The 15,489-nt window shown below is 52.1% G+C and overlaps 1 protein-coding gene across 11 annotated transcripts in view; it reads right to left on the bottom strand.

Annotated features, from left to right (window-relative positions):
- Ano1 (anoctamin 1) overlaps positions 1-15,489 on the bottom strand; it is a 167,362-nt gene that overhangs the window by 63,593 nt on the left and 88,280 nt on the right. For 8 of the 11 annotated variants that reach the window (XM_085693437.2, XM_085693435.2, XM_085693427.2 and 5 more), the window contains 6 exons: positions 9,651-9,749; positions 8,226-8,377; positions 6,785-6,839; positions 3,409-3,460; positions 1,430-1,495; positions 871-926 (listed from right to left, as the gene is read on the bottom strand). In XM_085693437.2, coding sequence (XP_085549563.1) covers positions 871-926; positions 1,430-1,495; positions 3,409-3,460; positions 6,785-6,839; positions 8,226-8,377; positions 9,651-9,749 — 480 coding nt within the window. The remainder of the gene's footprint in view (positions 1-870; positions 927-1,429; positions 1,496-3,408; positions 3,461-6,784; positions 6,840-8,225; positions 8,378-9,650; positions 9,750-15,489) is intronic. The other 3 variants (XM_085693430.2, XM_085693433.2, XM_085693434.2) reach the window with 1 other exon arrangement.

Raw genomic sequence — 15,489 nt, 5'->3', positions numbered from 1 at the left:
CAAAGGCACAATTGACCCCAAATCCCTAGCTCTGCAGTGTGGTCAGGGCCCCAGTTAGGGGTGGGAAGGTAAGATGAGGGGACAGATGAGCCTAGCTTGACCTCTCCCGCAAAGTCCCCCCCATGGCCCACTGCCCTGTGCTATTTCAGCAATCCTGTCTCCTCCTGAAAGTGATTTCTTGCCTGGACTTGCTCTGATACCCACATCTGTCCTGCTGTTACAGACATTAGTCCTAGCGAGCTGCTCAAGGCCAGTAAAAGCAAGAGCAGAAGCGTGAGATCCAGGTCTGCCAACCCCCAGGCCTGTCCTCCTTCCCTCTTGCTCTGGGCTCCTGGTCTACGCTACACTCTACATTTGGTGAGTTCCAGGGAGCCTCTGCTGGGGCTCACACCCTCCTCAGGCCCCACAGCCTAATCCCTGTTTCCATGAAGAAAATAAGGAGACAATCTCGCCCTATCTCTTCACCCCTGGCCACAGAAAAAGCAAAATTTGTCAAAGAGAGGCCAGCTCGATTTGGACACTCAACCCAGGAAGCTGGCCATTTGCTGTACACAGAGCCCTGGTGAGTGCCAGAGCCTGGGGTGGCAGAGCTGGAGCCAGGGCAAACACCCTGTGGATCAGCTGGCTGCGAGGTATGGAGCAGCCAGCCTGGCCTCTCCCACAGTCTTCCCTGTTTTCATGGGTTTGTTCTGTCCGCCAAGACAGCCCTGTGTGTGACTTTTCCAGCTCCCACTGAGGGGGACACAGAAGGCCAAGCAGGAAGCTGTGACCACAGGATAACTGGAGCTCCCAAGAGGCCTGGCCCTTGAAGACTGGGGGTGGGTGGGGAATCAAATGATGCAGAATTAATTATGTGTGAAGGTTACTTACATCGTGCAGAGGGTACGCGGCTGAGTATACGCCGTTGGCCAGAAGGCTGGTGATGCCTTAAAAACAGAGGTAGAGAGAAGTTAAGGACCAGCAGGCCTGCTGCCCCACACGTGGAAGTCAGAGCCATCACAGGGTGCTCCGGTTCACAGGGAGGATGCTGCTCAAAGCCAGACGCACCAGGCTACCCAGAGCCCGGTCACCATCTTGGGGTTCTTCCCCGGGGCAGAACGCAGCAGGGCGAGTTAGCTATCCACTAGAGATGATTTCAACATGCTTGATTGGTAGGGTTAGGAAGACGCAGAGCACACCCCAAGAGGAAGTTCTGTCCCTGAGGAAGGAGGCAGGAGCAGTTCAGTCACCCCCAAACCTCGGATTCGCCAGTTACCCCCACCGGCCTGAGGGAGAGCCTGCAGATGGAAAGATGGCCTCCGAGCGGTCAGAGAAGCTGATCATGAAAAGATGGACGGATGGGAAATTGATGGTGTCAGGAAACACACATACAATTTGGAATTAGCTTGTAAGTTGATGGGAGAAGCGGAAGAGGAGGCCCCGCTCTTACCGTATTTCCCACACTTCCGCCGTTTACTTAGAAGGGCAGAGTCCTTCCTTCTTCCCTCTCCTTGCCCTGTTTACACATTGGCTATTAGTTACACAGAAGGGCCTGGAAGGATCAAAGCTATATTTGGGGGAAGAAAGGTGGCAGAGGCAAAGGGTTCACGGTCAAGTGCTCAGGGCAGAAGGAGGATGGCTGGGGCTTTGCTTACTGGGCCTAGAGCCCACACCGGCATAGGAGAAATAAAAACAGTCACATCTACACCTGTCTACTGCAGGGATGCTGTGCCTGACTCCAGAAGCTGCTACTGAAGGTGGGGAGGAGAGAGGACCCAGGCACGGAGGAGATCTCGGAAAACTGCTCTGGTTTTAACATCCTTGGGACCAATATCTTGGATCCTCGTCCCCCCAGACTTTCAACTGTTGCCCCAGAACCTCCTGCCTGGCAGAGTGCCTTTCTAGGTGACCCCATGTGGGCCAGCTTTTCTCAGCAGCCTGGAAGCTGATTCTATGCAACGTGGCTCAACAACCACCTCCTTGGACAGCGACCTGGAACAGCCAGGCACACTGAAGGATACTTAGGAATCACAACCAGGGACAGCCAGAGCGCATGACCGAAGCCAAGCTCAGAAGCAGAAAATTCATCTCACATCAAAAATGTATGTGGAGCTGGATCCTGGCCTATAGCCTCCTCACCCTTCCTAGCATCACCCAGAGTGGAGCTGCCACGAGGCCTTGCTTGGGTTTGTGTGACAGGCTTACCAACCCTCTTTCCTAAGTCTTCTCTGTCCTCATCTGAGAGGCCTCCCCTGACCATGGCTCCTAATCACTCAAGTGTTCCTGGCCCTGTCTGTGAGACTATATTCTAGCTTCTCTGTTTCCTTACCCTACAACCCAAGTACCCGAGGGCAGCCCCTGGGATGGAGAGGGGCTGTCAGGAGCCCATCACTAGTGGATGGAGGGTCACTAAGTGACTTTGTTGGTCAGTAGAGCTCCCAGGCCAGGTGCCACTATGAAGTGGGGTTATAAAGGCACCCTGATCTCTCTCTTCCATGCAGAGGCAAAGGAACTAGGGAAGTTTAAGGGGGAAAAAGGGCATTGGAACCAACCCAGCCCCTCTACCTCAGGGTCAAGCTAGAATAGGGGTTAGCTCCAGTCCAGCCTGCTCTACAGACCTTCATGGAAGCCACATTTAATTCTATGATGGTGCCTGGACTGGAGTCACATACCCTTTCTACTTCTAGAGGCTTCATCCCAGCTGTGCTCTGACAGTGGTGACTTGAACAAGCCCCCGAGTTTGCTTCCTCTTCCACATATCCAGGGTGCAAGATAAGCTGATTCTAGCGGTCCACACTGTCTGCAAGGACCAGGCCAATAGGGACAGAGCTCCTGGACTTCTGGCTGGGTCCCTAACTCCAATGAATCAAGATATGAGGCTGGGCATCTCAGAGTGTCCCTGTGGCCACCTGTAGGTCACACTATTCAGGCTATATACTGGCCCTGAGTCCTGGAAGGACCCTCCCCGCAGCCTGGCCTATCTCAGTTAGGTCACACAACAGCTTGGCCACTGTTCTCCTCGGGCTGCTATTTCCAACGGCCTAGAACTGGGCTGTGGTTCCCCAAGGGACACCCCTGTCATTCTTTCTTGTTGAACTTATAATCAAAGAGGGGTTTGGGACCATTTGTCTGTTTTCTTTTCATGGTTTAGGGTCTCTCTGCGGGAAGCTGGCCTTATACCAACAAGAACCTTCAGCCAAGGGCACAGCACCTCTGGGTGTAAAGTGCCTGGCTATAAATCCACTGGGAACAGGACCCTGGCACAGCTTTTCTGCCAGTTTCCCAGCCCTCTGTTCTGAACCAACATAGGCTTAAATCAAATCTCTTTGAGGAAGCCCCAAGCCAGACGCCCACCCCCCTGAGAGGGCTCGGAGGCAAGAAGGCCACTCAGAAGCGGCCGCTGACCTCAAGCCCACAGAGCGTCCTTACCCATGCTATACTTGGCCTTGGTGCAGGTTGTTCTCTTCAGAATTTCATAGACCTGGTGCAGAGGGAGGGACAGAAAGGGGGAGTGGTTACTCTGCTGCTCTGCCAGTCAAAGGCCACAGTCACAGGGCATCAGGAGGGTCCTGGACTTGGGACTCTAGCAGGTAACTTCCAGGGGTAAGTGAAATAGGGGTCACAGAGAACCCTCTTTCTTCACTTCCTGGAGCAGGACTAACAAGGTGTTAGCCATGTGCAGTGGGAGACACAATAGCTATTTTGGTGCCCTGCAGCTGCTCACTGCCCCTTTGTGGAGGCAAGAGCAGGAGCAGAGAGCCGGCATGCAGTTCTGTGTGGGTTAGAAGCCCAGAGGGGGGCCAGGTGAGGCCGTGGATCTCAAGGCCTCGACCACACTGAGCACCAGGAAAGAAGCCCCTATGGAGGGACCCCATCTCTCTTCACATCTCTTTGACTAATGAGATACTTTGCTTGGTGGTCTCAGGAGCCCTGGCTGAGGAGTCTTGTTTGACCAGGGCTGTGTTAGGAGAGCATGTGCAAATTGCACCACCACCACCCCCGTGCGTCATTTTAACTCATTGAAAAATGGGCTTGGAATAAACGGCCACAATCTAATTAGTTTCATTTTATTTTTGAGACAAGGTCTCATGTAGCCCAGGCTGACTTCAAACATATTTATTGTCAAGGACAACTTTAAACTTCTGTTCTTCCTGCTTTCCCCTCCTAAGGGCTGGGATTGCAGGTGTGCACCACATGTCTGGTTTATGGGGTGCTGGGGATCGAACCCAGGGCCTTCTGTCATCTAGGCAAACACTGGACCAACTGAGTCACAGGTGTAGCTCTGTCCATGATCCACAGATGAAGATTTCTGAGCATGTTGACCACCCCTCAAACCCTTTGCTGTGTTCATGCAGGAAAGACCAGTGTCCCTCCATTGGCCTCTAGGCCTGCACCATCTGGCTCAGCCATTGCATCTTGGTTTCCTCTGTCAGCAGCCCCAGCCTCTTGCTTTGAGTTGCCTCTTGCGGCCTCTGGTAAAAGCACCCATCCCCACAGTTCTAAATGTCCCAGGATCACATTAGAAGGTCTAAGACATAGCTCTGTCCTATCCTGTACTGTCTGTCATTCACCATCTGCCCTGTGATTGATGCTCTCAACACTTTCTCCCTCCCTGCAGGAGACAGCACACTGTGGGTGCTTAATAAATCCCTCCTCAATTGCTCTCCAGGACCTTCTCTGTCACACTGTATGTCAAACTGGTTAACTTGTCATGGCTTTCTGTTTATTCCACAACCACCTCCTCCTCTCTGCTCACACAGTCATGACAGCCACGACTCAACATCCATCCTCTTCCACCATGTGACCCCACAACCATCCACCTCCACCACCATGTGACCCCACGGCCATCCACCTCCACCATGTGACCCCACATCCATCCACCTCCACCACCACACGACTTACATCCATCCATCTGCACCATGTGACTACACACACGCCTTTCACCCCTTTCTCACAGCCAACCCTTGGGAGTGAACATAACTGAGTACATAAAAAACCTTACCTGACAACCTTTTATGGCTCCCCACTGCCTACAGGCCCACTATCTAAAATCCCAGCGAGCACAATAGGCTCTTGTCTCTCGAAAGCTGCTGGTCTCTGACTCCAAATAGCTTGTACATGGAGCCAGCCCAGTGCCAGGAGAGAAGTGGCCAGGGAGGAGGGAGAGGCTGTTACACCTTGGCCTAAACCATGAGATGAAACCTGACTAACCATGTGCAGGTCTGCGAGTCAGCAAATCCCTTTGGAGCACAGAGGTGGTCTACACACGGGCCTCAGGGTCTCTGGGAGGTAGTGTCTCTCCTTCCTTCCTCTAGGAGCAAAGAGAGTCATGGCTCTCCACGCCTGCTGTCCCTAGTGCAATGGCTGCTGGCTCAATGTAATAGCAGCATTCACCCAGGGGAATCTCAGACCAAACACCGGGAAGAGATGTCAGCATTGTTCACAGACCCTCCCACGACAGGCACCTCCCCACAGCTAAAGTATGTTTGCAAAGTTCTTCCAGAGGCATCGGACACCCTGGAAAACATGGAAAAGGCACACACATACTGAAGTATGGGCACATAGCTGTTACAGTGATGTGGGAGAGACATTGCAGGTCACACTATAGGGGTTCTCCCAAGAAACAGAGGTCAAGGGGGGGATATGGTTGCCCCTTAAATAGACCACTACCAGTTTAACCAGAGGCTATGTCTTTGACCAAGTTTTTTGTTGCTTATTATCATGAAATTGAATTGTCAAACTTAATCAATAGTAGGAAGGCCAAATGGTTCAGCAGGGAAAGGTTCTTGCTGCCAAGTTTGACAACCTGAATTCAATCCCCAGAAGGAGAGGATCAGCTCCATAGGGTTGTCCCCTGACTCTACCACATACACCATGGTACATATACTCACCACCCCCAATAAGTAAGTTAATAAACACGCAAAACATTAAAAGCACCAAATGATAACAAGAGCACACTGCGTCACGGGACTGCTGATGGGAGTGCTATCCTGCCCCTGTGGGGGACAGACCAGAGTCAGTCTTGTTCTGGCACAGTTTGAGCCTCCTACAGATACAGGTAAGGGAAGAGGCAGCAGAGGGGAACATCTGCCTGTCCTGGGTCTGAGTCTCCTTCACCAACAGGACCTGTGCCACCCTCCTGCAGGGTGGCGGCTGCAAGAAGTTCCCTGTGCCAGGCAAATGGGCAGCTTTCCCTCAGCCCTTACTGTGACCCAGCCAGGCTGGATGCTCCAGGCAGGAGGAGAGAACAGAGCAGGCCTTAGCCGCCAGGCGGATTTCTTGTTTAGATAGAAATTGGGTACTGTGCCACGCACAGTCCCAGCTTGGCTGGCAGTCAAATTGGCAGCTGAAGGATAAACACTAAGCCAATGCCCTGAGTAGGGCAGGGTGGCCTGCGTGGTCAGATCGCAACCTAGGCTGGCTGCACTGGCAAAGGCCTTAGGATGTTATACTGATACATGTGCCAAGGCTGAGCTGCCTGGCCCGCTCAGACATCGCCGGCCAACCCCCTTGCAAACTCTACCAGGATGGAGTGACCAGGGGGGTCTGCAGGCTTGGACCTCGGCCTGGATGTCCCCTCCCCCAGCTTCCTGCAGCTTAATCCTTTCTCACGCTCCTCCTCCAAACTGAGCAGCCAGGGCCTCCCTCCCTTGGGCCACCCACTGCCCTCCTGATTCATTATTCTAATTATTTTTGTCACAGGCAATTAGAGCCGGCTTCCACCCCGAGGAGTTCCGGAGAAATGAAATGATCACCAGGGTCCCCAGGGCACCCTCTGACGAGCAATTCCAGGACGCCTACTCACTATTGTGCTCCGGGTTTTGCTGTCGAAAAAGGAGTCCCTGTCAGTCAGGTCAAATCTGCAGAAACAGAAGGAGACAAGACGACCGCTGTAGACTCCCATCTTGGGAACTCATCCTCTCTCTAATAACCTGTCCCTGGGCATGGCATTAGCGGATCTCATCTCAGTGTGTGAGACTCTGAGACCGCCATTGCTGGGGAGGCAACTGAGGGTGCCCTCCAGCTCTAGTTTGTCATTTTATTTTGTTGGAGACAAAGTCTCATTGTAGCCTAGGCTGGTCTTCAACTGACTGTGTAGCCGAGGGTGGCCTTGAAAGCCTCATCCCCCTGTCTCCACCTCCTCAGCCCTGGGATGGAAGGCAGGTGCGACCATGCTCAGCCAAGCCCGGTTTGGATGAGATTAAAACCCCAGGCAGGCAGTCTTTCAAGTCCCAGTTTCAGTGTCGGGACAGGGACAGTGTCATCCCTCCACATGATGGCCTCGGCTTTGAGGACACGCTCCCGGGAAATGGTTTGCATGCAGGTGTTCTGGGCCACACAGAGATAGCGTGAGGTTTCTAGGGCACAAGAACAGCTCTGAAGTCACCATTCCCTGGGGTGCTTAGTAAGAAGAGGGTGGAAATGAGCAGGATTTGGACAATGGGTATGAATCTCCCATGCCCCTGAGCTGGCAGAGGTTGCTGGGCAGTGTGTCCTGTCCACCAAAGACTGGCCAATGTAGTCAGGACAGCACGTGGCTTCCCCAAAGCCACCACTATCTTTGCAAAGCAGAGGCCTCTGCTCTGAGCTAAAGTGTGGGTGCATGCTCATTGCCCCCTGGACATCCTTGAGGCCAGAGCACCCTAAAGCCACCTGCTCCTGGGCCTTGCCATCCAAACTGCCTGGGTATCTGGTACCCAAGCCCTTTCTCCCACTTCTGCCAGTGAAGCCAGGCCTGGGGACGTCTTGCAAATGCTCCACCTGAGCCAGGTGGCTATGTACTACTGTCCCTTGGGAACAGGGAGGATGGAAGGTTCCAGAACAGACCCAGCACTGCCAGGCAACGCGCTGTTGATTGTGGAGCCCCAGGGCCTTGGGACTCCCTTGAGGGAGGCTTCTTGATCAACCCATTGCTGCCTCACCAGCTGCTCCAGGGGCTGCTGAGGTTTCGTGACAAGGAACCAGGGCTCAGGGGACACAGCTAGGTCTGGGTAGCCTAGACCTTTGCTCTAGCTAGGGCCTAGGCAGTTTTCCCTAAGCATTACCAAGCCAGGTAAAACTCCTTCATCCCTCTTTCCTCTGTGACCAGGGCCCTTAGACATTGCTTCCTTAGCCTCTTCTGGACTGAGGAGTCACAAAGTACCATAAGCACATATTCCCCTGTGTGTGTGTGTGTGTGTGTGTGTGTGTGTGTGTGTGTGTGTGTGTGGTGGGGAGCTGGGAATCAACCTGTTCTTCTGACTCACAGATGCTGCTTCTCCCGGGAAAATGGATAGGAGAGCCTCTTCGTGGTCTGCGGTCTGTGCTCAGCCACCTTGGGCTGGATGGGGTCTGTGATCTTCTGCAGAACTGAGTTGATCGTTTTCAGGAGGCCTCGAGTCTCACTGATGTGGTACACCTGTGGGCAAGACCAGGTGGAGACATGAGCCCCTCTACTGCGTTCTGACTTCTGTAAAAGCTGGTTAATGTTTCTTGTCAGCTCGATACAATTTAGAATCACCATGAAAACAAGCCTCGGGGCGTGTCTTGGAGGAAGCTTCTAGACTGGGTTAACTGAGGTGGAAGACCCACCCTGAATGCGGATGGCATCATCCCATGGGCTGGGGTCGCAGCCTGAACACAGAGGAGGAAATGAGCTGAGCACCAGCGTTCCTCTCTCTGCTTCGTGCTCATGGATTCAGTGTAACCGGCCGTCTCCTGCTCCATGCCTTCCACATCATTACGGTCTGGGTCTCCCTAAACTGAAGCAAATAAATCCTTCCTTCATTAAGCTGCTTTGGTCAGGGTAATATGTAAAGTGACTAAATCTTCCTTTCCCTGATGGTGAGAAAATACCGCACAGTGGTGTGGTCCTTCCTGGGAACAGAGCGCCCGGGTAGCCAGCGGACCTCTATCTGCTGTTTCAGACTTACCCAAAGGACCCAGCATTTTAGGAGAGTTGGGCCAAGAGCTCAATTATAACACATTCTAGAAACATTTGCCCCAAATGTCTTTTTGTTTCCAAAGCTGTAATCCAAGCGGCTTCAGTGGATCTGAGAAGGCACACTGAATGTCTCCCTCCCACCCCACACATAAATATGGACTCTCAGCCCAGCTTCCCTGGCAGGCTGCTCTTCAGCCATAAAGTTTTCAGAGATTAAAAGGAAAAATCCCAGCAAGCTAGAAAATGTAATTAAATTGAATCTGATAAATTATCTGAGACCCCACAAGCATCAAAGAAGCAAGGCCTCAAACTGAACTATATTTGTTCAGGTCAAATTCCTGGGACAGACTGGGCAGCTTTTTTGCCTGGACCTTCTCCTGGTGCCCTGGTGGGGTGTGGCCTTAGGTGTTGCTCTTTTCTTTTTTAAGATTGTGTGTGTGCCTGTGTGTTTATGTACATTTGTGTACAGGTACCTGAAAAGGCCAGAAGAGGGCGCTGAATCCCCTGGAACTGACATTGCAGGCAGTTGTAAGCAGCCCTATGTGGTCCTGGAATCTGAAATCCAGTTCTCTCGCAAGAGCAGTATGACTGCTAAGGTATCTAACTAGCCCTGGCCTAGAGTCAGAGGCCTCATAGGGGATAGGAAGTATCTCCTCTTGCTAGTGATTAGGAGTTTGTGGAGATGATTCTGCTTCTGGATGTCCTCAAATCAAGACTAGTGTTTTGAAATATAAACATTCCCACCCACCTTCTTCGTGGGCATCTTCAGTTTCAAAAACTCAGCCTCTCTGCAGAGCACATGCCAGGGTGCATGGATCTTCACAAAGCCAACACCGTGGATTTTGGTCTACAAAGAGAAAACGGGCTGTTGGTCAGGGTGTTTGGCAGCTATGACTCCTTTTACCTTGATACCCAGTTGTGAATGATGAGGTGTGTCTGCCTTTGCTTGGCACCAGCCATGTCCTGACAATACTCACCATGACTGGGCACCTTTCTCTTCTTCTTCTTCTTCTTCTTCTTCTTCTTCTTCTTCTTTTTTTTTTTTTTTTCCGAGATAGGGTTTCACTGTATAGTCCCGTAGTCCCAACTGTCCTGGATCTGGAACTCACTCTGTAGACCAGGCTGGCTTCTAACTCTGCCTGTGCAGAGATCTGCCTGCCTGTGCCTCCCGAGTGCTGAGATTAAAGGCATGTGCCACCACCATCTGGCCCTAGGGACCTTTCTTACACACAGCACTTTATCCAGGGGTTCTCAGGTTACAGCCAGGAGGGATCTTAGGGGTCTAAAACACTTAGGAAGTTTTCAGGAATTAAGTGAGAGTCCCCCACAAAGCCTGGTAATAACAGAGGACCATTCATGATTCCAGATCCACAGCCCTCAGCCGTGACTTGGGGCTCCAAGGGCTCACTGGGCAGATGCTCCTGCGGGGGTCGTGCAGTTCTGTCTCCGACAGTAGCCTAATTCCAGCATCCCTATAGATCTATGACTGTTATCCTTAAAGAGGCCAACACAGGGATACCAAGAGTTCAAGTCCAGGTCTCCCTGCAGTGTTGCTTTGACTTGAGACAAGTGTAATGGCTTGTTTTGTCAGTTTGGCACAATCTAACATCATGCTGGCCTGCGGACATGTTTCTGTAATAGACCGTCTTGATGAATAGGAAGGCTTGCCCACTGTGGGTGGCACCATTCCCTGGCCTGGGATCCTACGTTGTGTATGAATAGGAAAGTGAGCTAAGCATAAGCACACACGCATTAGCTCATTGCTCTGACTGTGGGTGTGATGTGGCCAGTTGCTTCAAGTTCCTGCTGATAATTCAGACCCAAGCTGTGCTTCCCCAATGGCAGAAACGCCACACCTGGTTCCTTGGAAAGGGGCCTTTGTCAAGGGACAGGTATCTACATAGTCACACAAACATGCGGGACCTTGCCCAGAGCTTTCACAAGACCTTTCACGGCAGACTGGAGCTCAGCCCCAAGTGTCTATAGAACTCTCTGGCCCACAATTCTGAGACCTGAAGGGGCTTGTCATGAGGTATGGAGCAGCCAGTATGACCTGCCCCTTCTGTGCCCAGGATCACAGGCTGAGTGAGTGGCCCAGACCACAGGTGTGCTGCAGGCTAACGGCCAAAACCCACCAGACCAATGTCATCTGAGCATGGCCTATAAGAAAAAAAGAATTCTGGGATGCTGAGTGGGATTTTTTCTGAGGCTAGTCTACTATCCTGGGCTACATGGTGAGTTTCACCCAATCAATCAATCAATCAATCAACCACCAAACTAATCAAGCATCTGAGGCAGGTGAAGCAAACACACTTGTCTAGACCTAAAGTCACAAAGTTGGTGCCTCTGGGAGCTGACATTGCAGGGCAGAACACCTGCTGGGAAGAGGCAGACCATGACAAGGACGTGACAAAGGTTGGGGACACGCATGCCTAGTGTGCATGAGGCCCTGGGATCAAGTCCCACAAACTGGGTGGAGTGTTGGTATGTCTGTAATCTCAGCACTCCAGAGGTGGAGGCAGAAGAGTCAGAAGTTCAAGGTCATTCTCAACCTCTTAGGGAATGCCAGGCAAGCCTGGGCTAATTGAGACTCTGTCACAGATAAGGATGATAGTTTAGGCCAAAGCCCAGGGATAGAGGGCTTTGGCCACAGGCTTGGTCTTCTTTGAAGAGACAGATATCATCCCAGGACAGAGAGAGCACCCCAGAATCTTAGGATAGAAATTTCTGGTCCTTCTGTTGTCCCCTGGTACAGATGGAATGCGTTTTGGAGGCCTGTGTGGTCTATGGCAAGTGTCTTAACCTCTCTGGACCCTGTTCCCTCATCTATAAGGCAGGTGATATGAGGTCTGGTTTGCAGACAAAGACCCTCTGGTACCCTTAGCAGTTGAGCCCCAGTCTTGGGCCCATAGGCAAAGTCAATGCAAGGGACTGAAGCGGCTGAGTACAGCTTCAGCCTGGCTCCAAGGCAAGTTAGGCCACTCCTGCTTTGGCCAGCCCTGTCACAGAGTCCCCTGCCCCAGTGACTCACAGGCTGATGTCATGGGACACCCCTGAGTCAGGGGGAGATGTTTGTTGTGGCTCACAAGTGGTGGAGGCTAGCTTTTCCACTATAGACCAAGATTAATCTCTGTGTAGTGTTCGCCCGCACGCTAAGACCCAAAATATTCTTTGCAGTCCCAGCATCCCTGGGAAAGCGGGCCCTGCTGACGTGAGTGCCCGGGTCTTTCCCAAGGAAACATCTGGTTGGTGAAGGGGTCGTGGGACCCATTTAGCAAAAATACACTAAGATGTTTTTAAAAATGTGGTACCCAGCCTGACTACAGCCCTCCCACAGTAGGAGGAGCTTGGGGGATGGCCAGGTCCCTTCAGTCACAGCCAAAGGCTGCGAAAGACTAAGTTCTGTCTCTACTCCTGATCACTGTGCTGAGACTTTTGAAACCACAAACTCATGGATGTAAGAACCTAGGGAGGGCAACAACCTAGCTAGGCTACAGGGATCTGTGAAGGAACAGGGCCCCAAGAAGTCTCCTGCCAGAAGATGTGGGGAGGGTTAGGTCAAGTCACCTAGCTCCATATAGAGTGCAGCTGAGGAGTTAGGCTTCTATCCTGATCCCCAAATGAAAGGACTCTGACTTTACTAGAACTGGTTCCAGGACCTTCAGCAATTGAGAGATTGAAGTAGAAGAACTGTTATGCGTTCAAAAGGTGTCCCATGATGCCAGCCTGGGCTACATAGTGACTTCCAGGTTAGCCTGGACTACAGTGTGAAATTCTCTCAGAAATTAACAAACAAATGAACAAACAAACACAAAAGAAAATTAAACTAGAACTTTGACCACACAGGTGGTACATGTCTGTAACCCCAGACAGGAAGGAGAGTCAGGAGTTCAAAGCAGCTTCACCTACATAGCAAGATCAAAGCTAGCCATGAGACCCTGTCTCACAACACAGAAGGAAAAATAAGGGGGAGAGAAGGAAAAACAGCAACAATAAAACAACAAAAAATCAAACAACAACAACAAAAACAAAGCCACAGAAGTCCCACAAAGGGTTCATGTGGCTGAGGACACCACCTCACCCTTGTGCCTGAGGCCCTGTGTAGCAGTCAAGGCAATGCCCAACCACACCTCCCATCTGTCCGATGCCCTGATTCCCACCTGGTTCTCTCCACGGCAATGGCTGCCTCAACAGATGTGAGCTTGAGACCTGTGGCTCTGCTCCAGTGTGCACCTAGGATGGCTGACTGCCCAGGGCACAGCATATCAATCCAGTGAGTGATTGACAGAGGAAAGGGAGCAGCCAGTCTGTAGTAAGTGCCTACTGTGTACCAGATGGACACAGCTTCAGCATCTGGCCCAGTCCCCGCTTCTCGCAGACCTTCTGATCTGCCTCAGTCTACCTTTATAGGTGATGAGGGGCTGGGAAGATCTGTAGACACTTGATCCAGATGTTTGAACAGCAGGTGTGGCATGGGAACCCAATCTGGTGCTCACTTGCCATGCTCACTGTGTTCCTCCACCCACACAGCTCCCAGAGGGTGAGGCACGGTCCCCGGGGTTGGGATATGTTGCCACTAGTGTGGGGCCTGGGTGGGGAAGGGTTGCCGCTAACTGGCATGCCCACAATATGGGTACTGCTAGCCATGTTCAAATGTGAGGGAGACCCGGAGTCCATGGCAAGAATGAGTTTGGTGCCTACCCACCCTTAGGGGAATGTCTTCTTAACTCTAGCTTCAGATTTGAACCTTGGGATCTGTGGAGCCATGAACTGGTTCTCAGGGGTGGACCAAGCTCACTTGCCATTTGCCAAGAATATGTCAGGGACAGGCCCTGGATGTGTTTCTCTCCAGTCCTATGCCTGAGGCCTGCTGGATAACAGAGAAATCAGCAGACAGATCCTGTCACACCTTTGCTGCCATTTAAGGTGGAGTCACCCTTCCCCCACCCCACTAGGGCAATCCTCTGTGGAAAACAAACAAAAATGCTGGCTACAATTAGAAAAAAAAAGATTAATACACAGCTTTCAAGATTCTGCACAGCTGGTAGCAGGGCAGGGAGCTGCAAGGCATGCCATGACAGAGAATGAGGATCCATTGAGGACGCTAGAACCATGTCTTCAGAGGGTGTGGTGGGAACCAGGCCCGGCTTGAGCTACCTTCAACGGCCACCCAGCCATGATGGGAAGGAACACGCTAGGGACCCTCTGAAGAAGACTAGCTCCCCTTTCATGAGTCCCATAAAGGAACAGTCGCTTTCTTCTGACCCCAGGACAGGAGGTCGGTGGCTGCTGAAGAGCTTGAGGGTACAGAGGAGTTACACCCTGGGAATGGGCAGACACCACCAAACAGCCCCACACTCTCGTGAGCATGCTTGCTACTCTGAGTCATCCTACAGAGCACGGAGAAGACGAAGAAGAAAGAGGAGCAAAACCACCTGTGAAGGTGTGATGGCTTCACCTGTGGCTGTGGCCAGGGACAGTTCCTACCATAGTCAGCTCAGGCCCTGGGCCCCTGACAGTGTTTCAGGAAGTCCTTGATGGGCACAAAGACAGCTGAGCCCACTGGGTGTAAACAACCCAGGGATACGCCTGCGGCTGGGGAGCACCAACAAGTGACAGAGACAGAAGCCAGTGCTCTTGGCGAGCGAGTGTGAGCTCATTAGATGGATGACAGACAGGTCAGGCCCGCTCACCTCAATTAAAGACATAAACTTCAGGACAGGAAGGCCTGCGAAGGACAGGAAACTATTAAAAACTGACGCAGCCGGCTTGGGAAAAAAACCAAACAGAACTTCCAGAAATTAAAAGACTCGTACTGAGGAAAAAAATCCTGACACGGTGTTGGCGAACAACGTTCTCAAAGAAAGCAGGGTTGGAGGATCGGTGTGGTCTAGAGGAATCCCAGAGAGCTTGGGGACATTGGCTCACTCCCACGGGGCACTAATGGGCTGTGGCCTACCTCAAGCTAAGAGCTGCCTGCAGGCCTGGCCAGAGAGAGGACTTCAGATGGCAGCCACAAGGGGACAGGGTTTACCTGAAGCTACCTGCCTCCCCCTGCCCAGGGTGAGCTTCCCAGCGTGGCAAGAGCTGGGGAGATGGCTCAGTCGGGAAGTGCTGACAAGCTGGCTGGAGGACCTGCATTTGCTCCCTGGAACCCATAGTGTCAAGCATGGGGGCCTGACCACTTGTAATCCCCGTGCTGCAGAGGCGGGTGCCCGGCCAGTTTAGCCCCATCAGTTAGCCAATGTGTTAAAGAGCAAGGGGAGAGGAACAACAGCTAAAGTTGTCTTCTGGCCTTCATACACACATGCATACATAAATAAAGCTGTGCATAGGCATGCATGCACAATCCACACATCCAACATTCATGGCCAAAGAAGCATGTGTTTGCAGAACGAATCAAGCTAGAGGGACAACAGTCTGTGCTGCTTTGAGCCTCAGAGTAGCGCCATGGCGGCCTGGGCCTTCAGGGACCAAAGAGAGCAACACGTGGCAGAACTGGGAGTTATGAGTCTATCCAGCCTGGAGCCCAGCACTGCAGCATGCAAGAGGCCAGTTCCTCCTTGGGGGAGACAATGGGGAAATGG

Source organism: Myodes glareolus, chromosome 7 (genome assembly GCF_982192425.1).
Source record: "Myodes glareolus chromosome 7, mMyoGla1.1, whole genome shotgun sequence".
Taxonomy (NCBI): Eukaryota; Metazoa; Chordata; class Mammalia; order Rodentia; family Cricetidae; genus Myodes; species Myodes glareolus.
This window is presented reverse-complemented; position numbering and strand designations above follow the sequence as displayed.